General features: G+C 45.2%; 1 protein-coding gene across 1 annotated transcript in view; it reads right to left on the reverse strand.

The window, feature by feature from the left end:
* The window catches only part of LOC144693772 (transient receptor potential cation channel subfamily V member 6-like), a 65,391-nt gene extending 45,196 nt beyond the window's left edge, over positions 1-20,195 (reverse strand). The window contains exons 1-4 of the mRNA XM_078563790.1: positions 20,161-20,195; positions 19,180-19,274; positions 5,935-6,057; positions 4,046-4,186 (exon numbers count right to left, since the gene is read on the reverse strand). Coding sequence (XP_078419916.1) covers positions 4,046-4,186; positions 5,935-6,057; positions 19,180-19,274; positions 20,161-20,195 — 394 coding nt within the window. The remainder of the gene's footprint in view (positions 1-4,045; positions 4,187-5,934; positions 6,058-19,179; positions 19,275-20,160) is intronic.
* Between the last annotated feature and the right edge of the window lie 424 nt (positions 20,196-20,619).

Below are 20,619 nucleotides of genomic sequence, written 5' to 3' on the forward strand. Positions count from 1 at the left end.
TGTGCTAATTAAGGGTAGAAAGCAGGACAAGCAAGGTACAGATAGCCCTAGTGGGGGTGGGGTGGGGGGAAGGGATCGAAATAAGCTAAAAGGTAGAGATAAAACAATGGATGGAAATACATTTAAAAATAATGGAAGTAGGTGGGAAAAGAAAAATCTATATAAATTATTGGAAAAAACAAAAAGGAGGGGGAAAATGGGAAAGGGGGTGGGGATGGAAGAGAGAATTCATGATCTAAAATTGTTGAACTCAATATTCAGTCCGGAAGGCTGTAAAGTGCATAGTCGGAAGATGAGGTGCTGTTCCTTCAGTTTGCGTTGAGCTTCACTGGAACAATGCAGCAGGCCAAGGACAGACATGTGGGCATGAGAGCAGGGTGGAGTGTTGAAATGGCAAGCGACAGGGAGGTCTGGGTAATGCTTGCGGTCAGACCGAAGGTGTTCTGCAAAGCAGTCACCCAGTCTGCGTTTGGTCTCTCCAATGTAGAGGAGACCGGATTGGGAGCAACGAATGCAGTAGACTAAGTTGGGGGAAATGCAAGTGAAATGCTGCTTCACTTGAAAGGAATGTTTGGGCCCTTGGACGGTGAGGAGAGGGGAAGTAAAGGGGCAGGTGTCGCACCTTCTATAGTTGCATGGGAAGGTGCCATGGGAGGGGGTTGAGGTGTAGGGGGTGATGGAGGAGTGGACCAGGGTGTCCCGGAGGGAATGATCCCTGCAGAATGCCGCCAGGGGGGGGTGAATGGAAGATGTGTTTGGTGGTGGCATCATGCTGGAGTTGGCGGAAATGGCGGAGGATGATCCTTTGAATGCGGAGGCTGGTGCAGTGATAAGTGAAGACAAGGGGGACCCTATCATGTTTCTGGAAAGGAGAAGAAGGTGTGAGGGTGGATGCACGGGAGATGGGCCGGACACAGTTGAGGGCCCTGTCAACCACCGTGGCTGGAAAACCTCGGTTAAGGAAGAAGGAGGAAATGTCAGAGGAACTGTTTTTGAAAGTGGCATCATCAGAACAGATGCGACGGAGGTGAAGGAATTGAGAGAATGGGATGGAGTCCTTACAGGAAGCGGGGTGTGAGGAGCTGTAGTCGAGGTAGCTGTGGGAGTCGGTAGACTTGTAATGGATATTGGTGGACAGTCTATCACCAGAAATTGAGACAGAGAGGTCAAGGAAGGGAAGGGAAGTGTCAGAGATGGACCATGTGAAAATGATGGAGGGGTGGAAATTGGAAGCAAAATTAATAAATTTTTCCAGGTCCAGACGAGAGCATGAAGCAGCACCGAAGTAATCATCGATGTACCGGAGAAAGAGTTGTGGGAGGGGGCCTGAGCAGGACTGGAACAAGGAATGTTCCACATACCCCATAAAGAGACAGGCATAGCTGGGGCCCATGCAGGTACCCATAGCCAAACCTTTTATTTGTTTAGTTTATTTGTGTTTTATTTTATTTTTATTTCCCCTTGTCCAGTCCCTTCCCACCTACATCCGTGATTCCTCTGACACCCTACATCATATCAACAATTTCCAGTTCCCTGGCCCCAACCGCCTCCTCTTCACCATGGACGTCCAATCCCTCTACACCTCCATCCCCCACTGGGATGGCCTGAGGGCTCTCCGCTTCTTCCTCGAACAGAGGCCCGAACAATCCCCATCCACCACTACTCTCCTCCCTCTGGCTGAACTTGTTCTCACACTGAACAATTTCTCCTTAAACTCCTCTCACTTCCTCCAAATAAAACTGGGCCCACCTCCGATGCCTCACCTCTTCCAATGGAAGTAGGAGTAAAAAAAAATTGCCTTGTAAGTCCAACAGCCTACCCCTCATACTCCCTTAGGTTAAAGCCAGGCAGTTGGATTTGAGTTTTTGCCAGTTCTGAGGCAGTTCATGCCTACACCTCTCCAGAATGGTACCCAGGCTATCCAAACAAACCCACAAAGTTCAGACCTGCTCCGACAAGGTCTAACCCGCACACGACGTTTTTCTCACACCTGTGAGAGCACTATCGCACATGAGTGGAGGAAGCTGCTCATTTAAGTGGGCAACTGCCTCTATGAAATACGCATGTGTGAAATGTGACCCGCCCCATTCCTGCCCCTGCAAAAATTATAGGTGCCATGTTCGGGCCAGGATTTCCAATTTTCAAGCTCACCCACCATTTTTGCAACAACAGGGAAAATTCAAACCTGTTGGATGGAGGTGACGTCCACCATTCTTCTGGAAGAATGGCCCGGGTGGGTAGGGGAGTCAGGAAAATTCCCAGTTCGGCCCACCACCTTGGGAGAAAGTGCCTGCAAAGGCAGGATCTTCATTGTTTGTGGGGAGGGGGGGATGCAGGCTGGAGTCGGGCCAGCCGACCCAGGAAGTAGTGTAGAAGTGGCCACAGGGGTTGCCAGGTGCCAAGGTGGGCTATTTAAAAGGCACACCTCAGTGCCATGGGTCTTTGTCCCAACTAAAATAAGAAAACAAAGGTCCTCCAGTCCTCACCCCTCAACCCCTTCACCCTCCAAACACTCCCCATGCCCAATCCATGCCACTTCATGCTCCCATGCCAAGCTCTGCCCTTCAACCACCCCTATGGTTACTCATGCCCCTTATGCCAAGTTCTGCCTTTCCACCCACCCCAAGGCTCCTCATGGCCCCTGTGTCAAGCTATGGCACTTTCATGCCCATTGATTCACTATACACTTTCTAGAGCTAATGAACCTTATAGTATAAAGTGGTATGTGCAGTAAAAAACCTTTGAAAAGATGTCATTTATTGAGAACTTTCTTGAGTGTTTGAGAAAAATGTCCGATGTACAAGATAAAAAAGTGTTAATCATCCAGGTCCTTTGAAGTTTCAAAAACCACACCCTTGAAACAACCTAACTTGCGTAAACAAACATTATGGGCAGAATTTTATGTCGGCGGGATTTTATGTTTCCACCGAAGTTAATGGACATTTGAACAGCTTGTCGCATTTTACGGCCCTGGCCCCGCCCCCACTGAAACAGGGCCATTAAATTTTGACCTGTGAAACTGACAGCAGAGATCAGAGAGCCTGAGCTGTCAATCAAACAATGTTTCCTTTGGAAAGCAGCTGTTCCATCAATATAATAGCTGTTTCGGCTCTTAACCAAGCCTCATTATGTATGCTTTGCTGAGGGCTCAGACAGCACGAGAAGAAAATCTTTTTTTTTAATTCGTCTATGGGATGCGGGCGTCACTGACTAGTCCAGCATTTATTGCCCATCCCTAATTGCCCTTTACATATGTTACACTCCTGGCTACAACAGACTCAAATATTGTTTCTATGTAAATATACTGCATCACATTCTATTGTGCTTGAGTGCAGGCCTGGAGGGCATCAACTGTATAGACTGAGAACAAAGAAAATGAGAAAGATGGTAAATGCATCATGCAGTTAGGTTTTGAAATTTTTTTGAGGCGGAGACTATTAAGGTATCAGTGTGATAAACATTATAGGTATAAGTAGTTGTTAGGTATGCTCTGCTGTAGAATGGATATATAAGGAAGCATTCAAAGGTAAAGTAGTCTGAGTAGGAAAAAAAACTTTATGGTATATCTATTTTGCCAATCTAATTGGTACTTGAGGGTGCTCTTACCTTGATAGGTTTGCTGAAGCCAAACACCCACAGCGAGATTTCTTCAACACAAAAATATCATTGAGATGGAATGTCACTTCCTTCTCTGCACTGTGAAATACTACCTGTGTGGATGATGCCTGCAGTATCACACAGGGCAAACATCTTGTACTGCATCACTTCCAGAAGCAGTTCTAAAAATGCATCATCAAATATAATGTAATTCAATCCAGATTTCTGTATTTGTGCTATATATCCTGCTCCCTCCTTCTTCACCAAAAAAAGAAAGCTCCCAATGACCAGCATATTACATACCAGGAGCTCATTGTGTATACAATTAGACCTGACTAAATTGTATGCAAAGTCACTGGACATAAATCCCACATGTTCTTGAGTCACTGCTCAAACTGTCTATGGAAAATTAACCATCTTAACTCTCGGAAGACGAATGAGACATTACCATAGTAACACTGACATTCTTCTCCAGGGACAAAGCAGGATCCCGTTGCACGAGCGTTCATCACATCAGCACCTCTTTTCAGAAGTTCTTTAACCATTTCCACATCTTGTTTCAGAACAGCAATGTGCATGGGTGTCTCACCTATAGATTGATACAAAAAGAGAATTGAAAGTGATTCTAGAGACAGTTCATTCATGTAAACAGTATAAGAAATAGCGCGGCACTAAAAATGTCTACTGAGTAATACATTTTCCTTGTTCTTATTTCATTTTGCTGAAAGGTTCATTTTAACCTGAAAATGTCAGATGCTGATATTGGTGAACTGAAACAAAAAGGTTACATTCCAGAAGACCAACTTCCCTCACCTGGCTGAGCACTAAAACAAAAATCTTAGATCAATGTTCGGCTTTTGTTACTGAGCTTAAATGTGTTAAAAATGTCATAATGGAGAGGCAACCTAGTGACTATCTCTGTCCAGTCAGTCAGCAATGTTTTGCCCTGTGCCTCCCATATTAAATTAATAGGCAGAATTTCTGTTTTGGGTGCAATTGGGAAATTGTGCCCAAAATGCATTTGTAATTGTGCTGGTTATGTTTCAGTTTCAGTTTGCAATAAAATTGATTCGCATAATCACAAAAGGAAAATTGTCCATGAACCCATGCAATCGAGCAACATGATAGAATGTAATTGTTTCTTTATTTCTTTCCATTAAAAAGAATTTCTTTAAGTATTTAAGTAGTGCATTTTTATCAATATAGCTGAAAGTGGGTTTATTTGCTAAACTAAGTTTTTAATAAAGGTACCTGGTCCTCTGCCTATGACTAACCTGATTGAAAATCGTTGAAAATTATTTAAAACCATACTGAGCCATTTAATGGGTTCATTGGAATACACTAGTGAGTTTTATAGTAAATTAAATGCATTTTGTTATGAAAAAACTTTTTAAAATATTTCTATCGGTGTCTATGCACTTAAGGGGCACAATTTAAAGCGCATTCTGGAGCCTGTACAATTGACATAAGCTTGCAATTTATACCTGGGGGAGTGGAATTTTTGTGGGAAGAACCTTATCCTAGAAAATTGAATCTTGAATCCATGTAAAAGATGGCAGAAGACATGTTTACAAGTACCTTTAGGCGTAACCCATGTTTAAGATTTCCCAATATTTTGCAACAATTCCACCCCGATTGCAGATATTATCGGTGTAAATAAGCAGAAACCCTACCGCAAAAATAGCAAAATGTTTTGCTATTCTGGCCAACAATGTGCCTCAGCCTCAACCTCAGGAAAGCACTTGCCAATACACTAGTGTGACACTTCTTTCAAATTTGCACATCAACCATTCTTAGGACTACTTGAGTGACAATGCCATTTAGTGGCAAATTGGGGGCAGTTTTGTATTGTAATCCTATGCCATATTAGGAAGTGAGACTGTCCTAACACATTACACAAACTCTTATAGCCAACAAATAGAGCAGACTTTCATCCTACCATTCTACATTTGTTTTGACCCACATGTTAGAAGTGGAAGGCCAGTGTTTAATCAACTGCATCATTCGATAGCACTGCTATGACACTTTCACCTCATATCTAGGCCTTGAAATAGGTTCAGAAACAGTTTTTTTAATTTATAAGCCCTCCATTAAAGTTGAACATTTTTCAGATGAATGCATTAAGCAACTGTAAGCCAATATTTCATAACATAACGACAAGTTAAATAGGTTAAAATAAGGACCTAATTAGTCTTTCAAATGTGTTCACTTATACATATAAGCTAGGCTTTGAATTTCTGTGAGTCTGAGATTAAAATTCCAAAATAACAACAACTAGCATCTTTAACATAGTCAGAACTGTCTCTATAAACAACACGAACACTATGTATATTTTACCTCTGTACATATCAGATGTCATCGGTTCATTGATCAGCGATGGCATCATGTCCAGAATGAATTCCGCAATTTCTTTATTGCCATTTAACAATGCTGTATGCAGTATCGTTTCTTCCAAATTCCCTTTAAATTATATTATTGAATTTCAGTTTCAGAACAAAGGCCCAATGGAATACTAAAACACTGGTGACATTATTTTACAACTTATATTTTACATTACGTACAAATGAAATATTTGATTCAGAAACAAGTGTTTGCTATTATCATGTCTAGCATTGTGAAAATAGGTGTTATTATATAACCAGCCAGTTTGGCAATATCATTATTTGTATATTTGTGACATAGCTGCTGGCATTATAGATCAACGCAAGTATTCTTGCTATTCAATTACCTCTTAATGATATAGTTTGTTCATATATGTGAAATGGGATTTGTTTCTTATACTTCCTTCAGGTTTCAGGACTAGTCACAGTGCTGGAAAGAAGATCATACAAAAAGTTGCACTCCTCCAACATAAAGAACAGGAGAGTGGGATTAATTGGATAGTTCTTTCAAAGAGCCCATGCAGGCACAATGGGCTGAATGGCCTCCTTCTATGCTGCATTATTGTATGATTCTATGAAAGTTTTCTTGCCAAAATTTTCAGGTTTAATGGTGCTAACATTGTAGTGTATATGTCCTGGCCAATGGGTGCGATTCTGTCAGCTTGGAGCAGGTGAATGGCTGGCAGTGTGACCTTGAGACACTCTTTCAAGCAGCCTAAAGAATTTTTTTTTATTCATTCGTGGGATGTGGGCTTCGCTGGCTGAGCCAGAATTAATTGCCCACCCCTAATTGCCTTTGAGAAGGTGGTGGTGAGCTGCCTTCTTGAACTGCTACAGTCCATATGATGTGGGTACACCCACAATGCTGTTAGGAGGGGAGTTCCGGGATTTTGCTCCCAGTGACAGTGAAGGAATAGCGATATATTTCCCCATCTGGATGGTGAATGACTTGGAGGGGAACTTCTAGGTGGTGGTGTTCCCATCTGTCTGCTGCCCTTGTCCTTCTAGATGGTAGTGGTTGTGGGTTTGGAAGGTGCTGTCAAAGGAGCCTTCATGAATTCCTGCAGTGCATCTTGTAGATCGTACACACTGCTGCTACTGTGCGTTGGTGGTGGAGGGAGTGAATGTCTGTGGATGAGGTCGAATTAAACGGGCTGTTTTGTCCTGGACGGTGTCAAGCTTCTTGAGTGTTGTGGGAGCTGCACTCATCCAGGCAAGTGGGGGAGTATTCCATCACACATCTGACTTGTGCCTTGTAGATTGGGCAGTAAATTTCTGCAGGGTTCTCCTGCTCATCTGCCATAACTTGGTTGGAAAAGCTGAGGAAATGGAAGAACTGTGTTCATGGCATTGGCAGTTTTCTCTGGCTCTTCTGCCAAGTCACAGTCATCAACCAAAAGAACCTCAGTGACAACACACTTCCTGGGCGGCTTCCTGAAGTGGATCTTTCAGAGGAGTAATTTCTGATTATGGACTTTAACTTTTAATTTGTGAAAGATATTTTTATTGGCCCATATAACAAGATTTTTGATTGTCACAATTTTTTAAAATCCTGATTTTGGAGTTCTGAAGGTTAATTACCTCTTCTTGAATTACTTTGAATGCATCATGCTAATGAATTAAAGGCACCAATTTGAGAATACCAAAGGAAAATGCTCTGCTTCACCAAGGAAGAAATGATGGAGTTGTGCTGTTTCCTGGATTTTGACCTGCTGTTAACCTCCATTATATGCTAGCACTGCTAAGAAATTGCCAAAATGTGTTCAACAGCCCCTCCTAAAGCCATGATATCTACCACCTATTCCAAGTTACCATAGCAAACATTAACAGTATCCATCAAGTCATAGAGGTGCAATTCATCAAGCAGCTTACTGATGCATGGCTTGGTGAGCACATTCTCTTCATTCCCTATGGAATACAGTAGCCATTTGAGAAGACACTGCAAGTTTTTCCACATTGTGCGTTTATGCAAATTCTAGGTTTTGTTGAAAACACCCGTGTGTCCATTAGGACATGCAATGAGATTGTCTTCATGAACTATAACCTCAAGACCAAACTGAGACAGCTATGAACAACAGCTGGGTAAGCGTTCAATGGGGCCCATATACCATTAATCACAGAAAAGAAGTGAAAGGATTATCTATTAGAAGGTAAGGTTCTTAACAGAGTGGAGAAGTACAGAGATCCAGGATTGCAGCTATATTAAGCTTTAAAAGCAAAAGTACAAGTAGAAAACTGCATGAAAAAGAAAAATGGTTTTTGGGTTTTATATGTTAAACATAAACATAAGGAATAATGGTGAATATTTACCAAACACTTGTCAGGCAGACACATTGGCCGGGATTTTCCAGGCCTGCTGGCGTTGGGCGAGTTCAATGGCGTGACCAGACAATATGGTGAGAAGGCCAAAAACTGGTTTCACAACATCGTGAAACCATCATTGGTGGGCTGCGTTCCCCGCCATCGGGAACCTCATTGTAATATATCTGCATATCATTATAAAGCCAGGCCGCTGGAATCTTCTCCCCCTGCTGGATCATCCGCATACGTCGGCGGGAAAGCACACCAATGCAGAACACGTCTTGACAAGTGTCACGTGCAAAAGTCGGGACTCAACGCCAGGGCCTTGCTCACATCGCGGACATCCAAGGAGCAGAAAATGCTGGAACCCGACAGCAATGGGATCCTGGAGGAACGTCCATGGCATGCTGGGTGGATTCTCATGGACATGGCTCTGCTGCGAAGCAGCTCACAGAAGTTGGATAGTCACCGTTGATGCTCACAACGGATAATGGTCAAGGGGACGGGAGAGGAAAGTCTAGGATTGGCAGGGACAGGAAGAGGTGTCGGGAGGGTCAGGTTGGTGGGGATAGTAAAGGTGTTGTGGGGGTGAGGTTGGGAGGGGAGGAATGAAGGTGTCTTTGGGTGAAGTTCGTGGGGGAGGGAGTACGGGCGAGGAGTGGGTAACAGGGGAGAAGACGGAAGCTGGGAGGTAGGTGTAAGGGAGGTGGAAAGTGTAATGGAGGGGGAAGGAGTGTGGAGAGGGGAAGGAGTTCAGGGGGAGGAAACAGTGTGGAGAGGGGGGCGGAGTAAGGGTGGAGGAAGAAGTAAGGGTGGAAGAAGGAGTTGGGAAGGGAGAGGGAGTAAAGCTGGAGGAAGAAGTGAGACTGGAGGAAGAGGTAAAGTTGGAGGAAGGAGTCAGGAGGGGAAGGACTAAGGGTGGTGGAAGAAGCAAGGGTGTCTGAAGGAGTCAGGAAAGTGGAGGGACCAAGCGGGGGAGAGTCTAGGAGGGGTGATGGGAGGACTAAGGTGGGGGGAAGGGGTCCTTGGGGGGGAAGAGGTTCGAAGGGAGGAAAGGGTTCTGGGGGGGAGGGGGGGAAGGCGTCCAGAGTGGTGGGGGAATGTCCAAGTGAACATGCAAGGGGGTCTGATGTGTCCATGACTGCCTCTTGGGGAGCAAACTGAGGGTGGGGCATGGTATGAGGGAATGGTGAGAATGACCGAGGACAGAGTGAGGCAGTAGGGTGGGAGGGTGAGAATTCGACAGTAGCGGTAGAAGGGACAGCGAGGGTGATTTGGTGGGGACTTGGAGGCAGACACAGGCCCTGGGGGTGGGAAGGAGGAGGTCGGGGAGGTGAATAGGGATGTGGGTAGGCTTTACAGGAAGGAAGGGTATGTGCACATTCACCTGGAGGAAAAGGATTGTGGCTGGTAGGTCACAGAGGGGAGGTGGAAGGTGATGCCAGCGGGGTCAACAGTGATGGGGGAGGGGAAATGCGTGACTGGGGGAGGGGAAAAGACGGGGGAACCGCCGAGAAACCGAATCCAGACCATGCTGTCTAAATCAAAAGTGAAATGACAGTCGTGGTGGGTTAGATCAGGTGCTGCACGGGAGTGTGATCATTGGGTAGTCGGAGATGCAGGTCAGCTCAGATGGACAACCAAAAGTGAACCCTAGCAGGCAGCATTCAAAATGCTCAGGACATTGAGATGAGTGTGATATGTGAAGGATCTGTCTACATGGGAGAAACCCTGAAAGGCCCTGCCAGACACACACTTCTCCCTCCAGAATCACTCATTGGCCAGCTGCTCCCTCTTTGGTGACAGAGGGTGAGGTTGAGGGGCTCACAGGCAAAGGGGACTCGGAGGGAGTGGACAGCCTCCGAGATTCGTGAGCGGATGATCCAGGGGTGTCCAGCTGCAGCTCCTCCTCCCTTCAGGTGCCCGAGGGCCCCGGCCTGACTCCTTGAGGGGAACGAGCACCTGGAGGGACTTCAAGGTGCTCCGTTTCCCTCTTGCAATGCTACTGCAGGAACTCACTCATAGCTCCCACAATGGAGTGCAGGCCTGTACACATCTCCACGTTCTGTTGGACCAGGGTCTCCATGGCGTCTGCCATCCTCCCCTTGGAGACCTCCATACGTGCACATGTGGGCATTAATTCATCAAAGAGCAGGCGGATGCACTCCTCTGACTTGCGTGCCACTCTGCTTAGGCCTTCCAAAAGCTCGGCGTGATTTTCCCACGTCTTCTGCTGACTCTCTACGATGAGTTTAAAGGCCAAATCTAGAGGCTCATCAGCTGACTCAGATCTCACGATGCCTCTTCCCCAGCAGTCCTCCGAGCCGGGGAGCTCGCACGGACCTCCCTCCTCCCGCTGTGAACACGTGTCCATGTGGTGACCGCCAGATTGTGAACCTGAACCTGCTCAAAATCTATATTTTGCTGAAGTGTGTGTCTCTGGGCTGGTGAGGGGTGTGGGTGAGCGCTGTGATGGGTCTTCCAGGCTGCTTATTTCCAGTTCTTCAATGGAGGAGGTTCCCTCTTGGCTGGAGATGAGGGCCTGGATGGAGCTGAGGGGCTGGCTGGCTGAGGACATCAGGTCGCTTGGCAGAGCTCCCTATGAACCAAAGTAGAGGTAATAAGTGCATGGCAGCACAGTCACAAGCAGGAGAGAGAGCACTCACAGTTGCATTGAGAGAGGGATGAAGTGGTGTAGGAGCCTCATGAGGGTGTTCGCCACCAACCTCACTGTCACCGCAAGCAAGGTCCACATCCTCACCAGTCAGTGTGATGGCAGACTCCTCAAAGTGAGCGAGGGACCTAATGTGGGACAGTCCACACCCGGTCTGGGACCTCTTCCCACTAATGTGAGCAGGCTTCCCCTGTGTGGAAACAGATGGAGACAGTGTGAGCAAGACACGTGGCATTGCATGGAATGTGTGTGTGGTGATCGGAGCCATGGACAGGTTGAGGACATGGGCTTGAGAGGATATAAGCCTGATGGAGACGTGAGGGTGTGTGTGAGAGTTAGTGGTGTTGTCCCTTGAGGTGTGAGATCCTTGTGGATGTGTGATAGGTTTGTGTGTGTGTGAATTGAGACTGATGAGAAAAATGAATTACCTTGGCGGAATGGATGAGACCATTCATTCTTTTTCAGCACTGGGTGGCTGTCCTCTTTTGCAGGGCATTGGTACTGACCATTGCTGCCATCACCTCCTAAGCCAGATTGGTGAGGTTGCTGCCCATCCTGCAGCCAGAGCAGGAGTAGAGGAGATCATGGCGAGCCTCCACTATGCCCAAAAGGCACTTGAGTGATGCGTCATTGAACCTCGCATTTTGCCTTTCAGGGCCATGTCTTCTTTTCAGCAGTCGTGGGCTAGAAGCACTGAGAGGCGTGCGCGCGCGTATATACTTTAAATATGGCACCCAGAGTGGTGAAGCAGCGAGGTGATGGCGCGGCCGGTGAATGGGAGCCCGCCCTCCATGGAAATGCTGTGTTTCCCAGGAATACATTAATATGGCGTGTTTGGGACGATACAGCCTGAAAAGCTGCCATTGCAGCTGGTGGGTAAAATGTCATTTTACCCGCCCATGACCACACTTAGCACAAACCTGGGATGATTTGTCCAGTGGAATATTGGGCAGAATTTAGTGTTGGTGACCAGGTCCCGCCCAGCGGTCAGTGAATGCGTGAAACCCTGCGTCTTTTTACTCTGGGATGCCATATTTAAGTACAATCAGGCGCTTACCTGGACAGCATCACGCTTCCCACTCAGTCGAGTGCTGCCAGCCAATCAGAGACCGGCAGTTCTCCGATGCCAGCAGAGCGGTGGCTGCTGCCAGTAACGAACTGAGGCCTTCATCAGAGGCCGATGCTGAATCCCCTGTGGGCAGGATGACAGTCATGGGGGAGGGTCAGTAGCAATGGGGGAGATGGGAATCGGCATCAAGAGTCGGGGGTTTGGCTTTCAGTGCCCACCCCATTTAAGGGATCTCCCACCCCAACAAGGCTGCAGGAAATCCCGACAGAGTTTTCTGGCTGGCTTTGTGGATGTGTGGGAGACCGATGTGTGTCCTGTTAAATCCCTGAGCTGCTATTAAATTCCAGTGGGATCAGGGATAATTGCTCTCAAATAGCTCGTTAATGAAGCTAATTGATATCCTGCCACCTGCGGATAAGCTTCCCGGGTTGGGCCTTTCCTACCCCCCTCTAAATGCGAGACAGTTTTCCTGCTGCCGGGAATCGGATGCGGGAACTCCTGCCCATTTCTCCCAGCCCGCCCTCCATCCTGCCTGTTGAAATGGGCTCCATTAGATTCCGCCCATTGTGAGGAGTCCAGGGCACTCCATTGTAGCAAGGTTATTGGAGCCAAGCTGGGGTACACTGGAGTCACCTGAGTGAAATCAGGAATGAGAGATTATGGTCATGTAGAAGGGTTCAAAAATTATGAGGGAATCTAAGTGATTCTTAGAGAAGTTTCCAACATTATGTAAGTTTCCAAAGGGGTAACTAGTGAAAGGTTATTTACTTTGTTTGGAGATCTGGAATTAGGGCAAGGACTCAGTATCATCACTAAAAGAACAAAGGGAAATTTGAAATAGACTACTTAAAGGGTTTCCATACAGAGGCTTATTAGAACATAGAATGATTTACCAGAACTGGCCATTGAGACAGAGTTTACAGCACTTAAAGGGAATTGGATGAGTATTTGAAAAGGAATATAGAAAGAAGCATATGGAGAAAGGGCAGAGAAATGGGATTACATTAGACAGACCAGGTTAATGAGCCACCACTAACACAGGCAAAATGAGCTGAAAGACATTCATGATTTTTGAGTGCCCTATAGGAGCCTTGAAACAATATTTCAGATCCTTGGGACAAACTAGGGCATCATACAACACACTTTCACTGATCTCCCAGCCTTCCACCCTAGGACTGACAGAAGAGGGCGGGCTACAATCCTGGAATGGCAGCAGAAGGCCCACTTGATCCCATCTTGCACAGAGAGGGCCCCTCATCAGGCCACAACCACTCACTGGTTAAAGCTGGTGCTCAAGGCTGAAAACAGAACTATCTGTTGATCACTCAGGCTCTACTACCCTTTAAGTAGTCTATTCATTTTTTTTGGCATTACCAACTTTTTCTTTCCCTGGCAGTGCCAATCTTCCTCTTGGAGGCAGTGATCTCTATCCTGCATAAATAATGACCTCAACCCAGAAACATGGGTGATGCTAGGCTTGGGGAAATATATAGAAGAGTTGCCCCAACAGTCCTGGGATGAGGAAAATTCAGGGCATTGTGTTACAGATGGAGATCATTTATGTTCACTCACTGGGCTGAATTTTATGGGGCCTGAGGGAATGAACTGGGAGGCTGGGGAATGGGTCAAACATCAGGAGGGAAGGTCAGAGCTGGCATGCCTGTCATTCTCCTGCCACCATGGCATTCTGCCAGCGGTGGGGAAGGTGGAGGATGGCACTCTCATCCAAAGGCCAATTGTGCCAATTAAGTGGCCATTTAAGGGCCTCTTTCCATGGCTGATGACATTAAACCAGTGGCAGAGAGGCACTCAACTGTGTGGGGAGACTACCTGGTGAACCCTGACAATCTTCCTACAGCCTCAGGGGTAGCCTGTGACCCATGGAGGGAACCCCTGGCAACAAGGGCAACCCCGATGCCAACAACACCCCTGCACTCACCAATCACCCACCTCATCTCGTGCCTGACTGGCCCTGGCGATCCCCAGCCCCCCTATCTTGTTCTGAGTGTGGAGTCCATGGTGTTTCCCCTGACTAGGTGCACTACCAGCAGTGGCCACCACTCCCAGAAGCAGGATCTCAACACTTAAGTGGGACAGGATCCGCAAAGGCAGCTCATTGGTTGCTAGATTGCCATAGAATCTGGTTGGAGCTTCCCCAGATGCCCGAGGAGTGGTTATCCCTAGCTATTCGGCCCATCATTAGAGCCCAACACCATCCCAACAGCCCATTGTTTAAATTTCAGTGAAGGTATGGGACTATAAATTTAAGTCAGCTGTATGATACTATTGATACATGTCATTACTTGGCTGGTATTTGTGAAAGTTTCTGTGAAATGAGTGCCCAATAACATGATTTTAAATATCATGAGCTAAATTCATCAGAGTTGAGTTGAAAATTATGTCAGATGAATTCTTGCCAAAGACTCAGTTTACGATAACCTATAATGGGGTTTATGGTTTAATAGTTTACATATCCCACCACCTGAAATTTGAATTTAATTAAAAAAAATCAGGAATTAAGGGTGGATCGTCCATGCCGCTGGCGTCAGGCGTGCTCAGCAGCGTGAGCAGACAATATGGTGAGAAGGCCAAAAATAGGTTTCACGACGCCGTGAAACCAGTTTGTGATCGTCTGCTCAGCCTGCTGATGGCGGGCCATGTTTCCCGCCATCCGGTATCGGGAACCTCATTGTAATACATCTGCGTATCATTATAAGGCCAGCCTGCTGGACTCATCCCCCCGTGCTGGATCGTACGCACACCAACATGTTTCACAACTGCACGTAAGTGATGGGCACCTGGCGAGCTGCAAGTCACTTTGGACTTCGAGATTTGTTTGCCGATCTTGCTTCAGGCAGCACTCACAGTCACCAGCGCCAGGCTTCGCAGACAGCACAACATCACTTTTAGGGGTCTCACAGGGAGATCTCTACCTACCAGACCAGCCATAAGGTGCGGGTGGCTTTGTACAGCTGCAAGGCTAGGGCTTGCTTGGGGAAGAGGGAGATGTGGCCTCAGATAAGGGAAGAGGCTGCAGGGCGAGAGATGTACTGGGGAAGGGGGGTATCCCAGGATTTGTGTGTGGGCACAAGTTGATCTGTGCAAGTGAGGGTTGAGGAGGCAGTCTCCAGAGGAGATGAGGCCAGGACATGTGAGGGTGTGTGTGAGAATGGGTGGTGATGACCCTTGAGCTGACAGTGAGTGAGATGCCAGTGAATGTGTGATGGGCTTGAGTGTGTGAGTTTAGAGTGATAAGATGGTTGCCTTACCCTGGCAGCACGGATGAGATCATTCGTCCTCTATCTGCACTAGATGGCCAGCCTCTTCTGTGCAACATTGGCACTGATCGCCACTGCCATCACCTACCAAGCTGGAGTGGTAATGTTGCTGCCCCTCCTGTGGCCAGAGCGGGGGTAGAGGACATCATGGCGGGCCTCCATGTTATCCAAAAGGCACTCGAAGGATGAGTCACTAAACTTGGGGGCTGCAGTCTTCTTGTCTTTTAGGGCCATGTCTTATTTGCAGTAGTCCTGGGCTGGAAACACTGAGAGGTGTGCATGTGGCTGTAAGTTAAATGTAGCGCCTGGCGTGATGAAGTGGCGAGGTGATGGTGTGGCAGGCGAATCGGAGCCCGCCCACCATGGAAATAGCGTGTTTCCCAGGAATGCATAATTAATGTGGGGGTTTGGGATGATATGGCGTGAGAAGCCGCCATTGCGGCCAGCTGGTAAAATGTAGCTTTTCCTTACTGCACTTAGTGCAAATTTGGAACGACTCCGGATCATGAAACCATTGTCGATTGTCGTGAAAGCCCATGTGGTTCACTAATGCCCTTTAGGGAAGGAAATCTACTGTCTTTACCTGGCCTGGCCTACATGTGACTCCAGACCACAGCAATGTGGTTGACTCTTAAATGCCCTCTGAAATAGCCTAGCAAGCCACTCAGTTCTCAAGGGCAATTAGGAATGGGAAATAAATGTGGCCTAGCCAACGATGCCCACATTTACATGAATGAACAAAAAAGACTTTATAAGGCAGTTATGTTTTAAACTGTCTCTTTTAATTTGAGATAAAACAGAACGTCCTGGAATGGGGAATGGTTTGCTGAACTTCCCTGGAGACCAATGTGTTTTGGTTGTCGTGGGTACAGAAGCCTAGGCTGAAACTCATAAAAATCCAAATGCCAGTTTTCACACCTAGACAAAAAATAGAAGGAGCTGGTCATGCTGGTGGCTGGGCACAGACTCTCAGATTCAGACAGATAGAGACACCCAGAGAGGGAGAGAAACAGCTGCTGCTGTGGCAAAGAGAAGGGCTGCTTTTGTATTAACCACCAAGCAGAATGCTGGTGAAAAAGAATTTCCTGTTTGAAGAGACAAAGCTTGTAGAGATATAAAGGAGTGCCAGAGGGTGCCTTGCTGCTGAAAGTCAGTTCAATGATGCTCAGGAGATTGAATAAAGGAACTTTCAAAGGATATTGGAAGATTAGCCCTGGTGTGGCAGGGAGAAGGTGTCCTATTTGAAGCTGGGAGGTGTTTGGTACTTTACCAACAAGATTACATATTTGCTGAAAGTGTGGCACAACATATAAACGTGGCATGGAGTTTTCAGTTGTGTTAATTAGTTAATGGGGAAAGTGCCTTTTCTGTAGTTTAGTGTATTATTGGACATGTTGAGTAATGTTGAGTTTAATTTGTCAGAATAAAAGTCTTAAAACATGAAATCTTGACGTGCAATTCTTTCTGTCAGTCACTGGGAAATTCATATCTCTTTTGATTGTTAACAATCTTTACAGGCATTGTAACAGTAAGTAAATGCATTGTTTTGTGTCGTAACTAAACACACAAATCAGAAATGTTCCAAATGTAATCATCAATCTGTGCTGAATTAACTGATCACAGTTGGAACAATATTAGGAGATTACTACTGATCTCAGCAGACACAATAACAATGATAGTTTGGATTTATATAGCATTTATAATGCAGTAAAATGTCTCAAGACCATTCACAGGTCAAATAAAAGTTGACAAAAGCCACGTAAAGAGATATTAGGACAGTTGGCCAAGGTAAGTGTTAAGGAGCATCTTAAAGGAGAAGAGAGCGATAGAGAGATGGAGTGTTCAGGGAGGGAATTCAGGAGCATTGAGCCTAGGCAGCTGAAGGCAAAATCACCAACGATGGCCAACAAGGGGGAAGGAATGCAAATGGGTCTGCTGTAAACAGTGAGCTCTGCTGTAAAGTGCACGCGTGGATCCTGTATGAGGGTAGTATGAAGTTCAGTTGCGATGCTTTACATCTCAGCCAAAAACCTTGCCGGTGTAGCTGTTGACATTTATCAAGACATACCTGGCTTGAGTCAGTGCCTCCAAGAGAAAATGGGCAAAAAATGGGAAAAGAGTGAGAAATTTTAAAAAGCTCAGACTAAAACCAAATACAAGAATTAATAAAAAAACACATAATTTGACTTTATAACACCGTAGCTTAGGGAATTCAAAACACAGTGTTAAGCTGCATAAAATGAAAACCTAATCCTCGCAGTGCTCAGGGGTCACCTGCAGCATCTCATGCACAAGATAAATTTTGTACTTCATGAATTTCTATTGAGTGCCCTCTACATGCAATATGAATATACTGTTAAGCTGCAATAGTGCGTCAATGCTGAAATATTGTGATAAGTCTGTAAGTGCAATTATTATTTGCAGTTATCATAATATGGCTAATATTTTGGTTTCTAAACATTGGGCTTTTACTGGATTTAGGGGAGGTAGTGGCATAGTGGTATTGTCACTGAGACAGCGATCCAGAGTCCCAGGGTAATGCTCTGGGGTCCTGGGTTCAAATTCCACCATGGCAGATGGTGGAATTTGAATTCAATAAAAAAGTCTGAAGTTAAAAGTCTAATGATGACCACAAAATGATTGTTGTAAAAACCCATCTAGTTTAACAATACCCCTTTAGGGAAGGAAATCTGCCATCCTTACTTGGTCTGGCCTAAATGTGATTCCAGTTCCACAGCAATGTGGTTGACTCTGAAATGGCCTAGCAAGCCACTTAATTTCTCAAGGGCAATAATGGCTGACCTAGCCAGTGACACTCACATCCCATGAATGAATTTAAAAAAATCAATGGATGAGTATCAGTACCTGCCCTGAATTGAACCTTCATGGATTCAAGTGCTTGGGCTGCATGCCATTAATATCCTTGGGCAGGATCTTCCAGTTGGTGAGCAGGGGTGGGGCCCACTCACCGACGCGTAAAATGATGGGGATGACATTGGGTGGAACTCCTGACATCACCCCACATCATTTCCATTTTCAAGTCAGCAGGAGTGCAGCCAAGTCAGCTGCGCGCCTGCTGACCTGTCAATGGCCTTTTGAGGCCATTGAAAAACTAATTAAGGTAATTAATGGACCTGGAGGGTTCATTAATGGACCAGGCCGGGAGCCCTGGTGGGCTTCGGAAAAAGCATGAAACCTCATCCACGGGCAGGATGAGGTTTCATGCGGGTATTTAAATTTTTATCAAACCTTTCAATAAAAGTTATGACAGTGTCACATGGGGGAACATGTCAGGGAAATTTTTTAATCATTTCTATTAAAAATTTTAATTCCAAGCCGATCTCCCTGAGGCAGCACTTAGCCTCAGGGAGACCTGTGCGCTCTTTCCCGCGCATGCCGGCTGAGGGAATCCCCCCCACCCCTGCCCACACAGGGAGCGCATAGCACTTCCTGGTGGATGACACGCTCCCCGCATTTACCTCCCGACAGGACGAAAATTTTTCCCCTGAAGTCCCTGTAGTTGAAGAACATTAGACAACAGAAAATTGTTTCTAAAGAAGAGTAGGGCTGGTCAATGGACAAAGTGATTTAACATAGGCTCATAATCCTCAATCTCCATTAGGTAATGTCCTGATTTCAACCAGAATTTGAAAGAAAGGTTCAAACCAAAAGTAAAGGCAAGAAGGAAGGAGAAAAATGTAGACAAGTTAATCCAGATCCCTTTCTTATTGGTGCTAACATTCAACTGCTTCCAGCAAAGGAATTCTCATTTTCTGCCTGAACTTTTAGTGCATGATGGAGAGGGGATCTTAATAGTGGGGAGGATGTAAAATGTAGAGAGCAAAAGTTAAGACTATTATTAAGATACTATAAACACACCTCGAATGGCAGGATCAAAATCTTTACTTGTTAATAAGGACTTCATGCTGACAGTGTCGTTTATGTGAGCTGCTTTAAAAAACTCACTTCCATGCCTGCAAAAACACATTTTTTTCTGTATATATTCAAAGAATGAAACATGTTAATCATTTGAAATCTATTTAAAATGCATTTAATGTCAGATAGCCTCAAACAGTTGAAAAAAATACTTTTTCCCTTCTTAGATATGCAGCTTATTCGAAGGATTGATCCCCAGGTTTTTAAAAATTTGAAGCTATGGTGCAGACTAACCAAACTAAAAACAAAGCTTTATCAAAATTGTGATCAATAGGATTGTTGCAATTTTTTTTACACTATGTCAAAATTTAAGTAAAAATCGAAATGATGCCCCTCTCTCATGTTTATCTGTTAGCAATACCATGCTGTCTTGACCTACTACCAAAAACAATAATAAGGCCTCCAAAATTCAGCATAATTATTCCTGGAAAACATAAATGTCTCAGTTCAGTTGGTGAATGAGGCTCATGTTGGAACCTCGCATTTAGAAAACAAAACCAGTCCCATTATTTTACAAACATCATCCATAACCATTCAATTTGAAATTCATTCTTCAGTATACCATTGGAATAATCAACAGCATAAATATGTAAAGTTATTCACATAACGTATAAGTCATAAAGATTTCCACATTTCTTTGAACAAATACTGGGAGGAATTTTATGGCCCTGGCATGACAGGGGCGGGTCCGTAAAATGCAGCGAGCTATTCAAAAGTCCGTTGACTCCAGCGGAACAGTAAAATTCCGCCCACTGTTTTATTTACTAAATGTTGCATTGCAATTTATATCAACTTCTTTGGCTCATTTGCCCCCGCCATCCCCTACAATATGTTTTAGAAAATTCAAACTATTGCTTCTGCAGATTGTTGCGTGGCTCAACTTTGTTACATATTTGTTATTAACGTGTTCTTTAAGTTTGTTACCTCGCTGTATCGTTCATGTTCACTGTGATATACATGTGGACTTTATAAGTTACTTTCAGCAGCTCTGGTCCTGGTTATTTCCTTTTCAAAGAAGAAAGAGGGAAAGATAATTTACAAGCATAGCTTCAAGAATAAAAGCATATTATTTCTGACCGCTAAGCTAAGGGCCTGGCCTGCCAGGAGTATATATTGGAAAATACAGGTATGCTCCTTGCAAAATTAATAGCCAGCACATGGTGGTGAGTGCAAACATCAGTTCTGTATGTGTGTTGGCAGTGGTTGAGAATTCACATTGGAGACTCACATTTCAGCCATTTTGTTCTCAAAAACTTGTCCATTAATTTATTTAGCATCTTATGCTACTGTCCACTAATACATACCAGATGTTTATGAGATAATATTTGGGGAAAATTCATTGTGATATTCATTGCTGATTATATGGTGGCATTGTACAACCAT

This window comes from Cetorhinus maximus, chromosome 19, assembly GCF_964194155.1.
Source record: "Cetorhinus maximus chromosome 19, sCetMax3.hap1.1, whole genome shotgun sequence".
NCBI classification, from domain to species: domain Eukaryota; kingdom Metazoa; phylum Chordata; class Chondrichthyes; order Lamniformes; family Cetorhinidae; genus Cetorhinus; species Cetorhinus maximus.